General features: G+C 33.0%; 2 protein-coding genes across 12 annotated transcripts in view; one reads left to right on the top strand and one right to left on the bottom strand.

Annotated features, from left to right (window-relative positions):
* The window catches only part of kst (spectrin beta chain, non-erythrocytic 5 kst), a 232,521-nt gene extending 231,865 nt beyond the window's left edge, over positions 1–656 (bottom strand). For all 3 annotated transcript variants that reach the window (XM_075308366.1, XM_075308364.1, XM_075308362.1), the window contains exon 1: positions 438–656. The gene's annotated coding sequence lies outside the window, so the exon portion shown is untranslated. The remainder of the gene's footprint in view (positions 1–437) is intronic.
* Positions 657–11,737: 11,081 nt separating this feature from the next.
* msn (serine/threonine-protein kinase msn) overlaps positions 11,738–22,592 on the top strand; it is a 247,268-nt gene continuing 236,413 nt past the window's right edge. For 8 of the 9 annotated variants that reach the window (XM_075307853.1, XM_075307859.1, XM_075307860.1 and 5 more), the window contains exons 1-2: positions 11,738–11,873; positions 12,520–12,835. In XM_075307853.1, coding sequence (XP_075163968.1) covers positions 12,767–12,835 — 69 coding nt within the window. In that variant the 5' untranslated portion in view covers positions 11,738–11,873; positions 12,520–12,766. Of the gene's footprint in view, positions 11,911–12,519; positions 12,836–22,592 lie in introns of all 9 variants that reach the window. The other variant, XM_075307854.1, reaches the window with a different exon arrangement.

Genomic DNA, 22,592 nt, shown 5'->3' on the forward strand with positions numbered 1-22,592 from the left:
CCACCGACAGTGACGTACGGTGTGTTTGGGGTCCATGTGTGCAAGTGTTGGAGCTTGTTTGTTGCTCTCTTGTTGCGGTTGTTTTGGTTGGAGTTATTCTTTTTTTATATTTTTTTCTGATTCTTTTTAACACAAATACTCCGGCAAAGCCAGCACACATAGGCACATTAAAAAACTGGTTTAGCAAAAAAACAGAAAAATAAAAACCAAAAATAATTTATGTTTTCTTTGCGTTTCATTAAATCGTATCCATCCATCTACTTGTGAACACATTCCTAAATAACTTTGTTGAAAAACTATTAAGCCAATTTTTTAATCAGATTTGTTTTCTAGTTTACTTCAGTTTCCAACAACAAAAACAAAACATTTTCACTTTTCTCCATTTAATTAGTTATAGAGCGTAGTAGTGCATATTTAAAAGGTATGAAGATAATTACTTGAACTCGTCGTCATACACACACAAATTCACCGAATTGGAATCTGGGTTTATATGGCGATGATGTGGGGTTTGTATTGAACCTCTTTTGGTCTTGTTAAGCTTCTTGCTTTTCTTCTTTTTGTTTTCTTTCTATTCGATTACTCTATTGCATTTATTTAGCTCTTTTTTCATACAAAACTTAAAATGAATTCTGCGCACACACGTCCGTTCAGTTTCAAATACAATCGCTCAACTGAATGTGAGAAATTGAATCTCATCATGGTTTACCTTCAGTGTGAAGTGCTGGCTTATTTCTTGTGTTTGTTTTACTTGTTGCGCTAGACAATCTCTCATAAATACCAAAAATATTCCCCTTCTGGCTCTCACTGCTTCAGCACGAACGTAAAACAAAAAGTATCTCCAGGTCTCTCAAAATTTTCTCTTTTGAGCTGGGAGTGCTAATTTTTTTGGGGGATCGTTTAACATTGGGAGAAAAATAACAAACGAGTCGACTCAAAAATTAAATTAAAAGTCTATCGCTCATTGCATTATTCATTGGCATTACACTGAAAAAATATCTTGACCTAATATGAAATATTACACCCAGAAAAAAGTGACCCCTTCTTTAAGTTAAAATGAACTCATTGTGAAGAAAGTTGAACTTCGTATAGCGCCAAAGACATTTTTATTTGTTTGAACGATGTGATTTTCGTAGAAATTAGGAATAATGCATTCCATATATTAGTTAACATTTTCCTATATTTATATACCACTATACTACAGAATGAAAAAATTTAACTAATTTGAATTCATATATGGAATGATTTTATTGAAATTTTTTCATTCATTTCGACAAATCTTACACATTTGTGGTAAAACTTTTACTTCATAATTAGAACTGCTTACCTTCGTTTTTAAATACAATTTTATTTATTTCTATAAGCAATTTTATCTTCAATAAAAGACATGTTTTATTAATATATTGAATATATTTATTAAGAATCAACAGAATCGAATCTCTTTGAAATATTAGTTTATTATTCCACTATTTCCAATTTCCGTGTGATATTATCAACTGTAAAACGCACTTTTTCTTCTTCTTGTACTTTTCACTTTTAATAAGTTGCTGCCTAACGATTTTGTCCTCCTTTTACAATTTCAATACCTACAAATATAAAAAATCATAAAACATTTTTTTTGCAAAAGGTTAGTTGAAGATTCCAAAATGAAGACAAATGAAAGGGTTGTTATTCTGCTGGTGTTTTCTTTCTTTATACACTATCACGAACATTGATAGATTTATTTAAAAAAACGAAAATTTTTCTCACTAATTTAAAATAACAAATATTTTATATATTTTATTTGTTATTTATTATATTATTTTACCATATTATTTTTTAACAATCTCTCCGTATACCAAAACAACGCGATTCCAACTAAAAAAACAACCGACGCGCAAATATATCGATTACACCCACGCGCAAACACATCGATTATGATGACAGGTATCGATTACAGGTAGACAATAGAAATTTAGGAAAATTTCCTATATTCTAACAAGTGTGTTTCCTTAAGTTTTGAAAGGATTGCATACTTCTTAGTACGAATGAACTAAAATATTTTTCTATGCCAAGTGTTGTTCGTATGTATGAAAAACTTTCTATTATAAAGGAAGTCGCAATTATCATTTTATAAGAAATTTTACTAATTTTGAAGAAACTTGGTTTTTGTTTATTTTTACGAATGCTTTGTTATCGGTGAATAAAATTTTCTTTTTCAGTAGTAAATTCTTATACCCAGCGAAGAAAATAGTATGAGTAAAATTCCATGCCTTATTCTAGTTAATGAACTATTCCTAACTGCTTACAGTTTAGGATTTTTTTACTGAAACGAGTAAATTTTATTATTTTTCACAAAAATTTACCTTAATGGAAATAAAATGCATAAACTATATTGATGAAAATTTTTTCCTTTAGTTTCGAAGGCACTTTTTTCTGGGTGTATAAAATAAAAATTCATAAAATGGTTGATTTTGAATAACATAAAGTTATCATTTCCCAATCGATTAAAATGCATTTTAAATCGAAAATGAAATTACACGTCGTCACTTTGACGAAGTATGACTGTCTAAACATTCTTTTAATTGAAATTGCATTGTTTTAAATTGCGTGTCCTTCAATTTAGATTGCATAATCTTTCATATTAGGTCAATATTTTGTCAGTGTAGATTTAAAGCAAGGTATCACCATAAAAATCTTTTTATTTTAAAGAAGCAGCATCTTTGGCTCGGAATCAATGCGAAAATCCTTAAAAATCTTTGAATTCAATAAAGTATAGCATTATAATACAAATATTAGTATACGATAATAATGTTTAGAAAAAGATTATTTTTTTTCATAATTTCTATAAATAAGTCTATATTAACAAGTCATTATTCAACGATTATGTTCCTTTTCGCACATAATGCATTTAATATAATAGTTAAGAGTTATTTTTTTCTACACAACTAAAGTAAACAAACAATTAAATATTAAGTAACTAAAACATAATAATTTCCATAAACTAAAATAAAGTTAATTTAATTTTTGTGCCCTATTGTTAGTGTATCTTCGAGTCTGGAATAAATTTTGATTTACTCGCATATTGGTTGAATAATAAATTATTAATCTAAATGAATTTAGAATTACATATTCATAAGATATATAGACCGATCAAATTTTACTTCAGCAAATAAAGGGTGATTTGTTAAGAGCTTGATAACTTTTTAAAAAAAAAAAACGCATAAAATTTGCAAAATCTCATCGGTTCTTTATTTGAAACGTTAGATTGGTCCATGACATTTACTTTTTGAAGATAATTTCATTTAAATGTTGACCGCGGCTGCGTCTTAGGTGGTCCATTTGGAAAGTCCAATTTTGGGCAACTTTTTCGAGCATTTCGGCCGGAATAGCCCGAATTTCTTCGGAAATGTTGTCTTCCAAAGCTGGAATAGTTGCTGGCTTATTTCTGTAGACTTTAGACTTGACGTAGCCGCACAAAAAATAGTCTAAAGGCGTCAAATCGCATGATCTTGGTGGCCAACTTACCGGTCCATTTCTTGAGATGAATTGTTCTCCGAAGAGAGAAGTTCACCAATGTGGTATCACAATGGACTGAATAGTCTAAGTGAGCCTGATACATCGGGCTGCCACATAACCTAACCTAACCTAGCGCCATCTTGTTGAAACCACATGTCAACCAAGTTCAGTTCTTCCATTTTTGGCAACAAAAAGTTTGTTAGCATCGAACGATAGCGATCGCCATTCACCGTAACGTTGCGTCCAACAGCATCTTTGAAAAAATACGGTCCAATGATTCCACCAGCGTACAAACCACACCAAACAGTGCATTTTTCGGGATGCATGGGCAGTTCTTGAACGGCTTCTGGTTGCTCTTCACTCCAAATGCGGCAATTTTGCTTATTTACGTAGCCATTCAACCAGAAATGAGCCTCATCGCTGAACAAAATTTGTCGATAAAAAAGCGGATTTTCTGCCAACTTTTCTAGGGCCCATTCACTGAAAATTCGACGTTGTGGCTCGTTAGTAAGTCTATTCATGATGAAATGTCAAAGCATACTGAGCATCTTTCTCTTTGACACCATGTCTGAAATCCCACGTGATCTGTCAAATACTAATGCATGAAAATCCTAACCTCAAAAGAATCACCCTTTACAAGGTCGAAGCGTGTTGGTTGTTGCGTTGGCTTTATTCTATCTTGTTTATTGTTTGAGAAGCACTGAATTTATTTACAGAGCCATCTATACGACGGTAAAATTTATTATTGTATGGATTCAAAACTCTAGAGTTATAAAGATTTAACTAATGTATGGTTGTTAGATGGCGCTGAGGTGTCATTCTAAAATGTATAGGGTGTGGGAATTGGATAAATCATTCCCAATAAACACAAACGTTTGAAAAATGCTAAATTTCAACAATTTTTCAAACATTTTTTCAAAGGATTAGTGTAATATTCAAGTTGAGAAATTGTTGAGAAAATCGCGTTCTCAACATAAAACAGACATTACCCTCAACAGTGAAATTCAACACATTAGCAATAATATCTCAAGTGTTATCCTCAAATTGAAATGCATCGCTACTCAATAATTTGTCAAACAATTTTCGATGCGAGTCAAATTCAAAATTAACATCGTTGCAAATACTTTTCAACCTAAATTTGTATGAATGATATCCCCACTTCAAATTGAAAGTCAACGCCAAAATTCTATGAATTTTGTATAATTTATTCATTTTTATCAAAATAAAATATATAATAATACACTACACTACATAATACACTACAATACCAATTGATAAATAATAATCTTATTAAACATATCAACAAATAAGAACAAAAAAAAAAAAAAACAAACAAACAACAAAACTTTAAATATCTTAAACATTATTAGTAAACACTTTTGCATTGATAATTCGATTTCCTTCCTTTTGGTGTCATAAAACAGCATTAAAATTTATTAACATGCGGGCAATTTGAAATTAGGAACGTACTGGACCGCGTGTTAGAATTGATTTCCAGTAGAAGAAATTCACAAAATATCCATTTTAAACTGATAATAGCATATGAATTAAACTGACGATGTGATGCACATTTTCATCCAGAAGTTGTTGATTTCAACAATTTGTTGTTTTTAACAATTTTAATTGGTTGCACTTGTAATGTTTCTGGAAAATTTTTCTTGTCGATAAGCCACTCATTTTTATTGATCAGCTTCTTATTGTTTGCAAGAATGTAGCATCCAAAGATTTTAGTTTTCTGCAAAGAGATTTAAATTTAGTGACTTCTCTAAAGTGTTGATTTAATTTTTCATATTGACGTACCAATTATCATAAACTATTTGAAGCAGTTCCAGTTAATTGTCCACCATTTTTTCATTGGTCAGCTTTTTAATGTTTTCAAGAACGTAGAATCCATAATTTCAGTTTTCTGCAAAGAGATATACATTTAGTGACTTCCTTAAAGTTTTATTTCATTTTTTATTTTCACTTACCTATTTTTATAAACTATTTGGTTATTTGTCTAAAATTTTCCATTTTTTTTTTATTTCTTGCAATTAACCACGAACTTCGTTGCACAAATAAGTATTGAAAACTACATGGTTTTTTCGTTGCATTTTAGGGTAGTGTTTTGTCAAAGTTTTCTCATATTATCTTCAATACCTTTTCAAAGATTTCGTCAACATTTTGGCAAATTGGAAGTAATTCGCAAACAATTTGAAGATATATTGAAGATGAGCTATTTCAAGTCAAGTTGAATTTATGTTGAAAATTATATTTACCCTCAAACTGAAAAGTTGTTGCATTTGAAAAATGTTCATCCTGTGTTTATTGGGTTATTAATAAATTTGCTGCAGGGTTGATTTTGAATAATAGGTCCAAAGATTATCTGAAATAACAAGATGTCTATATGCATCCTCTTTTTTCCAATAGGCTCATGGGTTTAGGTCCATACATATATGAGAGAGTTGGAAAAAATGGGTATGATGTTACGAATCTAAAAAAGAAAAGAAAATGAAGAATTTTCAATTTGGTTAATATGCCTGTTTCTGCACTCTTTTCATTCAACATTTATGCCAAAAGAAATTACTTCAAGTAAATTGTGTTTATTTTTATTTTGTTGTGTCTTTATTGGTACCGTATCTTTACAAATTGCATTGCCATAAAAGACATAATGACTAATATGGTTTATTAATAATTATATGATGATAAAAATGGCAATTTTAACGGCTAAACTGGAACTTAATACCCACCTTAAGTCATTAAATCATAAAGAGATGTCTATTGTGTTCTCTGGTGTTCTTTCTGCGTTAAGTTTTGTACAGTTTTTTTGAGAACATAGGAATTTTTACTTTACAGTTTTAATTTTGGAAACACGCCCGTAGTAGCGGCCAATTCAAAATGGTTCCCTCCTTTAACTTCTTTATTTGTCAATTGTTGTTTTTGTATCTCTTTTTGTTCGTGTTTTTGTCTAAAGCCTAGTACTAAGATCAAAAAAAACTGTTATACTCCATATTGTTACGTTTTTATATTTAGGCGTTTTTAATTACCCGAGAATGAAAACACAGTTCTTTTAAATAACGACAATCTACAATTTATTTACTATGACTTCACACTTTACAATTCGTTCACACTGAAGTTATTCGTTTGACGCTTTAATTAAGACTGACTCGTTAGCAGCATGCGAGCGCTTTTATATATGACGGTGTGGCAATACGAGAACATTCTGGTAGCACTACAATATTCTGGCAACGCCAGAACATTCTTAGACAATGCTAGAAGGATCTACGACCATTAAGATGTTCATCTGGTGGCTGCCAAACACATACACACTCACATAGATATATGCTCGCATTACTACAACAACAACAATAATGACAATAGACAATGAGATGAAATGAGAATGCAGAATAACAAAGCAAAGGGGTTGCTATTCTATGAGAGAGTAAGAACTAACATTTTGGTAAGCAAACAAAAGAACATAAACGAAATTCAGGAAAATACTAGAAATGAATAGATGATTCCAACAAGTGATAGCGAAATTTTATCTTTACAATTTGAAATTTTAAATTAACGGAAACTAATTTAAATAAACTTATATCTATAATTATTAAGTTCGTAATAATAATAAAATATAAAAAAGGTTAGCGCAGAACAAATGCGAAATCTTTGTTTTGAGCATTTTAATACAACCCTGGATTTTTCGCACGAAAAAATAGGCAGGTATATTATTTCGCATAAATAAGTTAACATCCCTGGGTTTGAGACCCTATTTACGGAGATAAATGAAGATATTCGTTTTTCGCATAAACGAACTTAGTACTAGGCATAAACGAAAAATTTTATAGTCACAAATTATTATACATTATTGGTCCCCCGAACACAGCTATTTACACACATGATTGCTACGAATACAATTTTAAAGAGGAATTGGAGAAAATATTGCAAAGAAACCTTCCAACAAGCAAAATAGATAACGAACGTATGTGAACCTAAAGTCCTGCACTTTTATCTATTCAAGAACAAGAGGCAATTTGGACATTTTGTTATAATTACAGTCTTTGAATAGGTCGTTTATTTTCTACGACTGATACAATACCAAATTAACACAAGAACTGATCGTTTTCAAATGAAACATTTTAGTATGAGGTAGGTTAGGTTAGGTTAGGTTGCAGCCCGATGTATCAGGCTCACTTAGACTATTCAGTCCATTGTGATACCACATTGGTGAACTTCTCTCTTATCACTGAGTGCTGCTCGATTCTATGTTAAGCTCAATGACAAGGGACCTCCTTTTTATAGCCGAGTCCGAACGGCGTTCCACATTGCAGTGAAACCACTTAGAGAAGCTTAAAAACCCTCAGAAATGTCACCAGCATTACTGAGGTGGGATAATCCACCGCTGAAAAACTTTTTGGTGTTCGGTCGAAGCAGGAATCGAACCCGCGACCTTGTGTATGCAAGGCGGGCATGCTAATCTTTGGACCACGGTGGCTCCCTTGTTTTGGTATAGCCCCCATATAGACCGATCTGCCGATTTTATTTCATGGGCTTCTAGAAACTGTATTTACAATCCGATTTGCATGAAATTTGAAATCTAGTAACTTGACGTGGTACAACTTCTCAATAGTGACGGCGCCTTTCCGAGGAGTTTCGGATATCGTATACGACTGTTTTCGACGTAGTGGGGATTCTCAGATGCGCCCCAAATTAAAAAAATGTTGGCAGGGAGTGCTCGTGTCGAACATATCCCATATATTGTGCACATTATAAGTTAAGTCCCAAAGCATAATCGATACTGCTGCATGTTTATGGGATCGATAACACATTTACCGATTATTTAGTTATCGCCGACAAGTCGTATCGATCCGACACACTGCAAAGGGCACCTTATGCGGTCGGATAAACCCTGCGACACAACCCCGTGTTGCGGGGACGTGCTGGCATAAAATCAAAACAACTTTAATTTTTTCCGGTTGGAAGGCACAAATCTTCACGTGTAAGGGGATGTTCGCCAAATATTAGCAAAAACAAATTTATTTTCATAATTAAAACAAGCATTTCTGGAATGAAATTAATGATGTATCGGTAATTCAGCTTGGAATTTCTATTTTTTCTTCCATTTTTACTAAAAAATGGCTTTACACCTAACTTTTCGTCCATCTTCATTGTTTGTGTTTATGCTTCTTCTTATTTCTTCATGTTGTTATCATAATTGTTCGTGCAGTGTGAGGGTAAAAGTTGAACGAACACACAACAAATAGGCGAACCTCTGTCGTAGTGTTTATCCGACCGTCTAAGGTCCGCTTAATGCGCTTTACAGACTATCAGTTATTCCGGACGACAGTGCTCGTGTCGAACATATCCCATATATTGTGAACATTATAAGTTAAGTCCGAAGGCATAATCGATACTGCTGCATGTTTATGGGAACGATAACACATTTACCGATTATTTAGTCATCGCCGACAAGTCGTATCGATCCGGCACACTGCAAGATTCTTTACAAACACCGACATTCCGTCCGGAATAACTGATAATTTGTAAAGCGCATAAGATTCTTTACAAACACCGACATTCCGTCCGGTATAACTGATAGTCTGTAAAGCGCATTGCAGATTATCAGTTATTCCGGACGACAGCCCTGCCAGCATTTTAAAGTTTCATTTCATCCTCATCGCTACCACAGACTCGTAAGTAACACTGCAACAATCGCCAACTGTGATAGTATTTTGCCATCACTATTCGCATGAAAGTATTTTGCCATCACTATTGTTACAAGAGCCATTTTATATTTTGTGAAACACCAAGCACAACTAGCTTCTTATAATTTATTTAAATAAAAATGATAACGAAGTGCTGAAAACATAGTTATTTCGCTTAAAATTGTGAAAGGTATATTGGTGAACAATTTTTGACTTTCCAAACGGAATAAAGTGATAGTTTTTCAAATATTTTTCCAGACACGCTGCCTCCATTGGGAATAAAAGCACTGGCTGCTATACGCTACAGCATGTTACTTGCAACTTGTAACTCAACATCAATCGTGTTTTACTTCACCACAATGATTCTTTTACAACTATCTTAAAATGCACTTCGCCTGATTGTTTGAAGGGGCTCTTATTGGCGTCCTTCTAAATGTATCCAGAAGGGAACCTAATAATTGCACTCATGCGATACTTTTTTGTAGTAACTTGGCGTGGTACAACTTCTCTTGGCGTGGTACAACTTCTCAATTTTCCGAGGAGTTTTGGATATCGTATACGACTGTTTTCGACGTAGTGGGGATTCTCAGAAGCGCCCCCAAATTCAAAAAATGTTGGCAGGGAGTGCCCGTGTCGAACATATCCCATATATTGTGCACATTATAAGGTCCGAAGGCATAATCGATACTGCTGCATGCTTATAGAATCGATAACACATTAACCTATTTTTAGTCATCGCCGACAAGTCGTATCGATGCGACACACTGTAAGATTCTTTACAAACACCGACATTCCATCCGGAATAACTGATAGTCTGTAAAGCGAATCAGTAGCGCCGTCAAATTCAAACAATGTTGGAGGGGGTGTAATAACTTAATTCAATATCGGTTCCTGTTAAATAGCGCTCCCAGTTACCTAAATAAACACCGCTTTCTATGTGCGAAACAATGATTTCTATAAAAATTTTTTCGCGAGAATGAACATACCCATGCAGCATTTCAAAGTTCCATTTCATCCTCATCGCTACTCGTAAGTGACACTGCAACAATCGCCAACTGTGATGTGGGAAGCGTATGAAAAAGCATGAAATGTACATGAACGTACTTTGCCATCACTATTGTTACAAGAGCCATTTTATATTTTGTGAAACACCAAGCGCAACTAGCTTCTTATAATTTATTTAAATAAAATCGATAATGAAGTGCTGAAAACATAGTTATTTCGCTTAAAATTGTAAAAGGTATATTGGTGAACAATTATTCCAAATGGAATAAAGTGATTGTTTTTCAGATATTTTACAGACACGCTGCCTCCATCGAGAATAAAAACACTGGCTGATAAACTCTGCAACATGTAACTTACCACTTGTAAATCAACATCATTGTATTTTTAGTGAAAGAATTATGTTAAATGTGTTGTGATAGTGTTATAAATGTTATATTTACAAGAATTTATAAATATTTAATCAAATTACATCTAAACAATCGTGTTTTACTTGACTACAATGATTCTTTTACAACTATTTTAAAATATACCTTTTCTGATTGTTTGAAGGGGCTCTTATTGGCGTCGTTCTAAATTTATTAAAAAAGGCACCTAATAATTGCACTCATGCAATACTTTTTTATAGTTACTTGGTGTGGTACAACTTCTCAATAGTGATGGCGCTTTTCCGACGAATTTTGGATGTCGGATACGATTGTTTTCGACGTGGTGCGGATTCTGATGCGCTTTATGCGCTTTACAGACTATCAGTTATTCCGGACGACAGTGCTCGTGTCGAACATATCCCATATATTGTGCACATTATAAGTTAAGTCCGAAGGCATAATCGATACTGCTGCATGTTTATGGGATCGATAACACATTTACCGATTATTTAGTCATCGCCGACAAGTCGTATCGATCCGACACACTGTAAGATTCTTTACAAACACCGACATTCCGTCCGGAATAACTGATAGTCTGTAAAGCGCATTACAGACTATCAGTTATTCCGGACGACAGTGCTCGTGTCGAACATTTCCCATATATTGTGCACATTATAAGTTAAGTCCCAAAGCACATAGAAAGCGGTGTTTATTTAGGTAACTCGGAGCGCTATTTAACAGGGAGCGATATTGAATTAAGTTATTTGACGTCGCTTCTGATGCGCTTTACAGACTATCATTTATTCCGGACGGAATGTCGGTGTTTGTAAAGAATCTTACAGTGTGTCGGATCGATACGACTTGTCGGCGATGACTAAATAATCGGTAAATGGGTTATCGATCCCATAAACATGCAGCAGTATCGATTATGCCTTCGGACTTAACTTATAATGTGAACAATATATGGGATATGTCCGACACGTGCACTGTCGTCCGGAATAACTGATAGTCTGTAAAGCGCATAAACTGGATTTCAACTGTCATTTGCCTTATAAAAAAGTACGCGAACATACCTTTAGTAGTAGCTCTGAGTCGAAGTAACTAACGTCGTTATCGTTTGGCAATAAGTACTCGGCGTAAAAACATGGTTGTGTGCCTCTGATCTCTGGCCTGAGCTAGTTGCCAGCAAAGTAACCAGTAGTTCATATTCAAGTTTCATCGGGTCGTGTCGATTCCTTTTTAGAGTGAAAATATAGAAAATTAAATTTTACCAAGAAATATATCCAAATCAATTATCCGAAAATGTTCTGATAAGAATCGAAAAGAGGTGTGAATCACGATGGATAATTTCGAGTTATCTTAACGTAATGTGACAGTAAAATCTGATCGAGAGAAATTTGGATTTTTCATTTTTCTGGTTTTCCTTTTTTTGCTCCATGTTCTTTAGCAATTTTCAGTTATCTATCAATCGGTGAAAAAAGTAAAATGTGTGTGTGCGTGGTAAACGAAAGAAAACTGCGATGATGGGCCGGTTATGGATAAAAAATATTTAAATAAATAACTCCCATGGTGTTACAAATTATGTGAAGTTTAAAATTTTTAAATAACGTCACGATTGTGTATGAAGCTAAACAAAAGCTAATATCTTCAATAAATGTGCGAAATAGCCCCCATTGTCAAACTCCCCCTTTCATTTTATGGATAAATTTTGATTTTGGTGTTGAGTGGGGTGTGTGTATGAGTGTATGTGAACGACGAATCAGATAAAGAAGAGAATGTCATGAAAGAGTTTTTGTGTAAAGTGTGGAGCTGAAAATAGAAAAAGACATGGAACAAAACGAAGGAAAATGAGAAAACTAGGAAAATGCAATTCCTTTCTAACTGCCGTGATATCCTACTCGAATCTGTCGCGTGCATCATTTAGTTTTTACACTAACAAGAAATATATTTTTATTTTTTTTTTATTTTCGCAGTTGTGAAAGTGTTTCATTTCATATATCTTCCATTTCTGCCGTCGTGCCAATTTGCGTAGAGAATATACATTCTTATGAATAACGACGGCAACGACGACGACGGCAAATATAGATAATAATAATAACATACAAAAGTGCTAAGAAAGAAACGAAGAAAGATACAAGACACTGAATAACGACTGAAAGATATTTGTTTTAAAGTTTTTTTTTGTGTTGAAGTAAAAAACATAAAAAAGATCAAATCAAAATGGCGCACCAGCAGCAACTTGCCTCTGTAAATTGTCCATTGGACGATATTGATTTAGCTGCTCTAAGGGTAATACATGAAGTTATATTTTTATCTTTTTTTTTTTTTTTTGTTTCTATAGTCATCTTAAAAATAATTTCCAGTATTGAATTATCTCCTCACTGGAATCTGGAAAATGAAAAACAAAAAACATTCGCGATGAATCTGTTCCTTGTTAATGTTGCAAACAATCATTTCGGATCAGTCATTAAATTTCCTTTGTTGGTAGTTTTTATTATTATTTGTGCTGAATTCTGATTGTGAACGCGCGCGTGTGTGTGCGGTGTGTATGTGTTTATTCTGTTTAACTATTTTTTCATTTTCCTGTTTCACAAAGATGTTGGGGTTCTACGCCCTCTTTGCTTCGTATAATGAAAATAGAGTTGCCAAGTCACACATTAATATGTAGTACTATTTTGGATCCCGTATGAAGGCCGGTGTGCAATGTGCGGTTTTCGCTTTGAATATCAGTTTAAATAATATTTTTAAATAATAATTAATTTCAATGCAAACAATATTTTTCAATTAATAATTATGATAAATATATATATAGGTGAATAAATAAAAATAATAATATTACGTTCACATTATAGGTGGGTACTATCTTCAGTTTTAAAGCCGAACAGCTTCTTATTATTTAGTTATTGGAATTTATTAATTTTGCACTTTAAACTTTTCCATCCAAGTTTTGGAATGATTTGATAAAAATATAATCGATATGAAATATATTTTTGCTCTTTTAATTTGGATTTTTGGTGCAAAAACTTCAATCGCTTTAGTCCAAGCTTATTCATCAATATGTGTAGCGACCGCACGCAGAGAAGGACTATGATCACCTCAAACATGTTTCAATAGTATAATGTTATTATTGGACGGGAAACATGGATCAATTTTGTCGCAAAAACAAGTTTTCTACCACAATTATTCCATACGAACAAGTTTTCTACCAATGTTGCTTGTTTTCCAATCAAATCTGTCGTTCACTTTTCGGGCCATTTCTGGTGTGACAATTTTTCGTCCGCTTTTTGTACGCGATATAACATGTCCAGTATCACGATTACAAGAGCATCTTGTCTTCAGCACAGTATTAAATAAAATAGACAAGAGTGATTTAATCTGTATCGATTTTAACTCAATTTTGAGACCTGGAGTAATGTTTTTTTAATTTGTTCAATTAGGTTTGATTATTTATTTTATTAGAATTTTATCATTGTTTTTAATTTAATTTAATTTTTGTTTATTTTTATGAATAACATATCTAATAAATGCCTTATTTGCAAAGACACTACAAGTTGATTTTGCAGCACGACAACGCACACATGTTGCAAAACCGGTAAACAACACTCAAATGGGAAGTCCTAACCAATCGTGGTATATCCCATACATTGCATCTTCTGATTAGCACTTGCTCAGATCGATGACGCATGACCTGGCTGATCAGCATGTTTGTTCTTATGAGTAAGCCAGTAATTACGTTGATTCGTTGCTTGGAACGAATATTTCGATGGGGAGTCTGTGGAATCCACAATTGCCTTATGAGCAGTCAACAAGGTTTCTTTGTCCGGACCAAAAGTTCTGCCGGCATGCGACTTGAGGAACTTTCATGTAAAGTCTATGTTGGATTCTACATTTCCAAGAAGCTCATGTTGTACATTTGTGTATAGAAATATTTTACGGGCGACTGGTAGGGTGTGGTCTCACTAGGCAACTATTTGACCAAAATGAGGGTCAAACTTTTTTACAGGGTCATGGGTTCAAACCCAGTTTCGACCAAACACCAAAAAGTTTTTCAGCGCTGGATTATCCCACCTCAGTAATGCTGGTGATATTTCTCAGTGTTTCAATGCTTCTCTAAGTGGTTTCACTGCAATGTGGAACGCCATTCGAATTCGGCTATAAAAAGGAGGTCTCTTGTCATTGAGCTTAACATAGAATCGGACAGCACTCTGCTGTGGAATCACCATGAACTGAACAGTCTAAATGAGCCTGAAATATCGAACTGCCACTATACCTAACCTAACCTACCCAATATGGGCTAAAAGGTTTGTCGGTCTGAGTGGGACGAGGAATTCATTTTTCATTTCTGTCAAATATTTGCTATGTGTGACCTTACCATTACAGTAAAAAAATAGAATTTAAACGTTTTTCAATCGTGAATTTTTTCATGCTTTATTTCATATATAAATATACGGCAATCCACAATAATAATACAAATTCTTTTCACTAGTAATCATTTCGCCACTTAAATTGTATTTCAAGGTGTGGGGTTTCTTATAAGTGTATGAAAGTTAATAGATTTGTTTTTCATTTGAAAACAAAATTGTCGTTAAAAATAAGGTGAACCCCAAAACAGTTCATAATTGCTTTCCATAACGTTCCATTTAAGTAAACCAATAATTTTTCTAACAAAATTGTATATCACTAATTTTTTTCAAATTGATACTTCACATATCACATCGTTATATACCTCTCGTTTATTGGATTTCCACATCCTCATCAGCTCTCTTTTCTGGATGATCTACTCATTTCAATTATTAGACTATATTGGTAAAGCGCTGCTATACGCTGTAAAGAGCTTTAAAAATTGCAACATGTTCAAAGACAAATTGCGAAACAATTGATGATATATGCAAAATTTGAATAAATAAACCCAGCAAAAAAATTTGGAAGTTCTTCCAAAAGCACAACTTTAAAAGCACTTCCAGAAGATGCACTCACAATGATGTTCTTCATTTTAACTACCCAAGATGTTCTTTTAATTCAATTTTTTATAACTTAGTTTTTTTCATACTTTTAATGGGTATTTTTAACTTTTTTGGTTTCAAATAGGTTAAAAACATAGTAAGAATTCATAAAATGGTACAAATCATTTAAATTTTGTCGAATAAAGTGCTAAATCCAATCTGAAAAACTTGTGAATTTTTGATAATATTTGAGGTCAAACGTTTCCGACAAGCGTTAGAATCCATTAAAAATTATAAAAAATTAAAAAAATTATTTATTTGACAAAATATCACAGAATTGTTTAAGTTACATCCAAAACATTGAATTCGTATCACACCTAAAGAAGTGATGTAAACTCAGTGCAACGGCTGTTGAAATGGAGGACTTCCGTCCTATGACAAGCCCATGTTAAATTCATCGCTTCTGCGTCAATTCTGCACCACTTCCGGATCCAAAAAGAACATTTTCATTACATTTTTGGCGACGCTTTTTTTGCTGGGTAAATAAAGCCCCCTATAAACCGTTCCCCAAATATGAAAATTTCATACGTTCCGTTAGAAACCTTTCGAAATTTAGTTTATGTCGGTCGGTATATAGCCCCCATTTAAACTGATCTCCTGATATGACTTTTGGGGCAGCAAATTTCATCTGATCATTTCCATAACGATCCATAGATTTTGCAAAACATTCCTCCCCACTTAAGAGGTGCTCTAATTTTCTATAAAAATAAAAATTTGAAAAAATTCTCTATAAAAATAAAAACTAAAAAAAAAAAATCTCTATAAAAATAAAAATTTGAAAAAATTCTCTATAGAAATAACATTTTGATAACATTTTCTAAAGAAATAAAATTTTGACAATATTTTCTATAGAAATAAAATTTTGACAACATTTTCTATAGAAATAAAATTTTGACAAAATTTTCTATAGAAAAAAAATTGACAACATTTTCTAATTGACAAAATTTTCTATAGAAATAAAATTTTGACAAAATTTTCAATAGAAATAAAATTTTGACAAAATTTTCTATGGAAATAAAATTTTGGCAAAATTTTCTATAGAAATAAAATTTTGAAAAAAATTTTCTATAGAAATAAAACTTCTACAAAATTTTCGATAGAAATAAAATTTTGACAAAATTTTCTATAGAAATAAAATATTGAAATAATTTCTACAGAAATAAAAATTTGACAAAATTTTCTATTAAAAAAAAACATTTTTGACATTTTCTATATTAAAAATATATTAAAATAACCACAAAAATATGATCGAAAACTTGAAAGTTTTTTTTTTTTAATTTGGTAGATTTGTGGTAAAATTTTCTTAAAATTTTCGTAGATTCGTTTGAACCCATAGATGACAATAGACCCGACTGCAATTGTTGTCGTAACAGCTGTTTTTAATTTCAGCTATTTTTTGTTTTGCGCTTCAGGTACATCAGGGTGTCCAGATTTGTCCCTGATGGCTAGGAATTGAAGCGGGTACACTTGCCTGATCTTGGGACTGTCGCGGGAGGTCTCTTTCCTCCTGTGCTATGGGCAGTGGTCGACCTCTGAGAAAAGGATTAACCCTGTAACTACCCACCCCTTCAACGATAGTATCCTCACGAATTCAGTTAAGACCTGTTTGTGACGCTCTAGAAGTTGATCAAAACTTACATTCCTGGGTAATGGTTGCCTATCCACAAAATGGTGGTTTGGATGGCTACTGCGATAACAACCCAGGATTTGCAACTTTGACAACATGTAATTGTGTCTGCACACTGGGATGAACTTGGTCTCCACATAAAGGTGATTTAGGGGTCTGCTGTGTCAATTAAAATTGAATTGAATGTGATTGAAACCAAAAAAATCTTTCTCTGTGGTAGTGTGTCATTAATCTCAAAAAGGATATTCTTAATTTAATTTTTTAATAAACAAGTGCCCACCGCCTGGCAACAACACAAATGTCTTGGCTTGACTACAGTCACCTAGAGGTGCATCATCGTTATCAACTTGGATCCATAAGTTTGCTCTTCTAAGGCAATTGGCTTACAGCCATTATCAATTCGAAGGAACGAATGTCACTTTTGGTGATGGGCGTTAAAATTGTATATAACTAGAAAATAATGTTCCTTGTTCTTCCGTCTGAATTGGCTATCGCCATTCTTCCGAGGATTTGCTATACCTAGGAAGACACCAGGAACACAATTTAAGCAGAGCAAATCTATAAAGTGTGTCTTTGTTGCTGTCCGTTGTTCGTTCTACTACTACGACGTTCAGTGTGTATTTCGCCTTCATTTTACGTGTATTCCGAGTACGCGTAAACAAAATAAATAAATTGTATTTGATAATGTTTACAGTTTTGCTTATTCCTTTTTTTTGTGTTCATTCCATTGTGCTTTATTTCCTCTTGTTCATAGTTTTACATTCATGATTGGTTTGGTGGTCGGCATTTTTTGTGCGTGCTACTGGCAATGCTGGGGCAATGAAACTTAAATATACACCCCTAGCCGGCCGGCCGCAAACTGTCTGGAATTATTTCATTGTTTTGTTCTCTTCTTTCTCATCTTTTTCCTGCGTATTATGGGATGAGTCAGTCCCTTGTGTTGGTATGTACCCTCAATGAAGGCATATCTTTGGGAAAAATTGTGTAACTCCCATAAAACGTTATTGGAGAAGATTTCGAAGATATTGTAGTCAGACGTCATGGCGAGAATAGAACATGATCCTTTATTTTCTCTGATCAAATTGGCATAATCTATAATTTTCAAAATTTATTTCATTATTAAACTCATATAAGTCCTGCAGGAATTTACGTATTTCATAAATGTTGAGGTGAATCGCGAAAAATAACTTTTTCATATAGATACTTACCACAAAAATTAAAAATAGGTTTAACATTAATGGTGGGATGTCCTTTTTATTCCCAAATGCTAACGGAAGTTTTATTAGAGAGTGATGAAGTACCAGCGTTTATAAGTTAATGTTAAACTACAGTCTATCTTTGTGTTTTCCAACTGATACGGCACCACGACTACCATCGCAGACCTTATCCTTTCCCGACGTATGCTACCAGTATAACAAGCCTTGCCCAGGACTTGTGGGTTGTTCTTGTCGGAAAGGATATGTCTCGACCCATTACTATAACATTGAAATTAAAAAAATATTAAGTTGCTATTATTTATGATTATTGCGAAAGATTTACTTATAGAAAAACGAATTCTATACACAGAAAAAAATATCACCAAAATATGCTTTTTCAATTAATAAATTAATTGATACAATTAACTTTTTAATCAAGATAGAAACATTAAGTTAATTAAGTCAATGATTGAACATTTTTAAATTTTTAATTAAAAATTTAATTGATACAATTAACGTTTTAATCAAATTCGGAAGACTAAGTCAGTTAAAAAAAGTGATGAGCATTTCTTAATGCAAATAAGAACTCTAAGCCAATTCAGAAAGTAATTGAAAATAGTTACCTTTTTAAATAAAAAATTAATTGGGGTTTGCATTCAAAATCAATTAAATTTTTAATTGAATCAATTAAAAAATTAATTGAAAATTGCTAATGACATCAATTAATTTTTTAATCAAGAATTTTTTCTATGCCCAATTAAAACTGTGATTGATACTATCATTTTCGTGATTGAAGACATTTCAATTAAAAAATTAATTGGATCGACTAATTTCGTGATTGAATCAGAAAAAAAATGAGTTTATATTATCTTTTTCTTTTATGGATTTTTTTAAATTATATTTTATTAAACAAATTTTTGAAGGAAAATTATTACTAAGTTTTTTTCTACCCTTAAAGGAGCAATTGTTCCTATGTTCCTCACGATGAGGTACCTCACAAATTTTCTATGCAAAATCTAAGCTGCTGTACGGATACTACACACAAAAATTTTTTTTCTGATTCAATCACGAAATTAATTGAAATGTCTTCAATCACAGAAATGATAGTATCAATTAAAAAATTAATTGAAGGTCAATTAAAAAGTTAATTGATCATATTAAAACATTAATTGATACTATTATTTTTGTGATTGATTTTTGTTTCAATTAAAAAATTTGTTGAATCAATTAAATTTTTAATTGAATATTTTTTAAAACTCAATTAAAATTTTAATTGGAAAATTTTTCGTGAAATTTTTTTGTGTGTAGGCTTATTCGAAAAAATTTGGTCTCAGTTCAATATCACTCACAGATGGACTGGTGAGTACACTATGCAAAAATTAAGCCGCGTGCTGTTGGAGACCAGGTTCATTCGAAAAGACTTTTTCAATATCATTTCGTCAGAACCACCTACTAATCTAGTCCTTGGAGTCCGACCGTCTGTCCATATGTTTGTTGTTCGCAGAATTTCGGTCGCAAATATTAATTGATTTTGATGAAATGTGCACGGGGTGTTTTTCTGGGACAAGCACGAGAGCTATTGAATTTGTGTATCGCCCGATTTCAACAAATAGGGCCATATTACGCTTATTTATTAAACGATCATCAATTTCAATTTCATCAATTTACCGCATAGTAATTTTTAAACCCTACGCCACACTGTGGAACAAGGTATTATAAGTTAGTGCACCCAGAAGGAGACGAGATAGACACATGGTGTCTTTGGCAATAATGCTCAGGGTGGGCCCCTGAGTCGATCTAGCAATGTCTGTCCGTCCGTCTGTATGTGAACATATTTTTGTGATTAAAGTCTAGGTCGCAGTTTAAGTCCAATCGCCTTAAAATTTGGCACAAGTTCCTGTTTTGGGTCAGAATAGAACCCTATTGATTTTGGAAATCGGTGCAGATTTAGATATAGCTCCCATATATATCTTTCGACCGATATGCACTTATATGGACCCAGAAGCCAGAGTTTTACTCTGATTTGCTTGAAATTTTGCACAAACATAACACTTGGTCGTATAGTCAAGTGTGCAACATTTGATTGAAATCGGTTCAGATTTAGATATAGCTCGCATATATATCATTCGCCCGATATGGACTTATATGGTCCCAGAAGCCAGAGTTTTACCCTAATTTGTTTGAAATTTTGCACAAGGAGAAAAATAAGTACTATAGTCAGGTGTGCCAAATTTGATTGAAATCGGTTCAGATTGAGATATAGCTCTCATATAGCTCTCATATACATTTTGCACTAGGTGTACAATTAGTAGTGTAGTCAAGTGTGCTAAATTTTATTGAAATCGGTTCAGATTTAGATATAGCTCCCATATATATATATATCTTTCGCCCGATTTTCCGTCATATGACCACAGAGTTCAAAGTTGTAGTCCGCTTTACGTGAAATTTTGCACAGGGAGTATAATTAAAATACTAAGTATACATGTCAAATTTGGTTGAAATCGGTTCAGATTAGAGGTGTGCGCGTGACACGAAGTTTTCGTGACACGCGTGATTCACGCGTGAGTCACGTGATTCGTGAATGAAATTTTGACCAAATCACGTGAATGTGCGTGAATGGGACTGAACAAAAATGTGTCGTGCGTGATCGTGCGTGAACATCAAATTCTGTTCGTGAATGTGCGTGAGTAAATTTTTTTCAAAATCACGCTCACGACAAAATTCACGTTCACGAAAAAATTCACATTCACGAAAAATTCACGCTCACGACAAAATTCACGCTCACGAAGAAATTCACGTTCACGAAGAAATTCACATTCACGAAAACTTCACACTCACGATGACATTCACGTTCACGAAAAAATTCACGTTCACGAAAAATTTACTCTCACGAGAAAATTCACGTTCACGAAAAATTCACTCTCACGAGAAAATTCACGTTCACGAAGAAACTCACATTCACGAGAAAATTCACGTTCACGAAGAAACTCACATTCACGAAAAATTCACACTCACGATGAAATTCACGTTCACGAAAAAATTCACATTCACAAATTATTCAGCCTCATGAGAAATCACGAACCTATTCACGCTGCTCACGATAAAAATTATATATGAAATATCTGTATTGGACTTCAAACCAGATTTTATTAAAAACAACATTTTCATTATTTATGTTTCGCAGCTAAAATTTATTTTTTAATAATTAGCTTTAAAAAGTAAGATTTACTCAAGTATATTTTACTAAAATTTTTAACATGTACACAGTCTTACACAAGTTTACATACCCCTGAGTTTTTAACGTACTAACCAAACATCTTTCTTGTTGTTTTTTATAAACCACACTAAAAAATATTGTTAAAAATTAACAAATACTATGTTTTCAAATTATTTTACAAAAATTAAAGCATGTATATGCATAGTTTATAATATTTTATTATTTCAATAAAATACAAATTCTTTAATCGTATGTAAACTTGTGTGAGACTGTGTAGTTTCATGGGGTTAAATTTTAAATCCTATGAACATAGTGTACTCAATGAACTATTTGAAATATATGACGCATATTAAGTAAAATGTCCAGTATCGATACTGCTTTCATTTTTATATCGAAAAATTCTGAATAATGTGTTGGGGTATAACTGACGTCGTCATTCCGGTTGTAACACATTGAAATACTGCTCTCATACAGAATAATATTCTGGGTCGTGGTGAAACTCGATCTAGCGATGCCGGTCCGCATGTTGAAACCTAATTTCCGAACGAAACAAGCTATCGATATAAAACTTGGTATAAGTAGTTGTTATTTATGTAGGTGGATGGTATTACAAATGGGCCCCCATATTTGGCTTCCGGAAGAGCAAATTTCCATATAGGTCCTTAGTTATATATAGCTCCCATTTAAACCGCACTAGTAATATGATCTGTTTTGAATGGTATGATTTAGGGAGAATGCAACAACACACACAATTTAACGTAATTTTGGGCGTGGTTTACTTGCTAGATATATCGAGGACAACCATTCGGACGAAAGATAGTTTTCTATGCATTCAAGACATTTTCTGCAGCAAAAAAAAGTCGTATCTATCGCTATTCTTTATAACGAAGTCAATTGTTTCCTGTAGTATTATAATTTCATGTATTATATGATCTTTGACTACATTTTTAAACATAAGCAGCATTTTATTTTTAGATATTGCCACAGATTAGATATCAATCAC

This window comes from Haematobia irritans, chromosome 4 (genome assembly GCF_050003625.1).
Source record: "Haematobia irritans isolate KBUSLIRL chromosome 4, ASM5000362v1, whole genome shotgun sequence".
Classification (NCBI taxonomy): Eukaryota; Metazoa; Arthropoda; class Insecta; order Diptera; family Muscidae; genus Haematobia; species Haematobia irritans.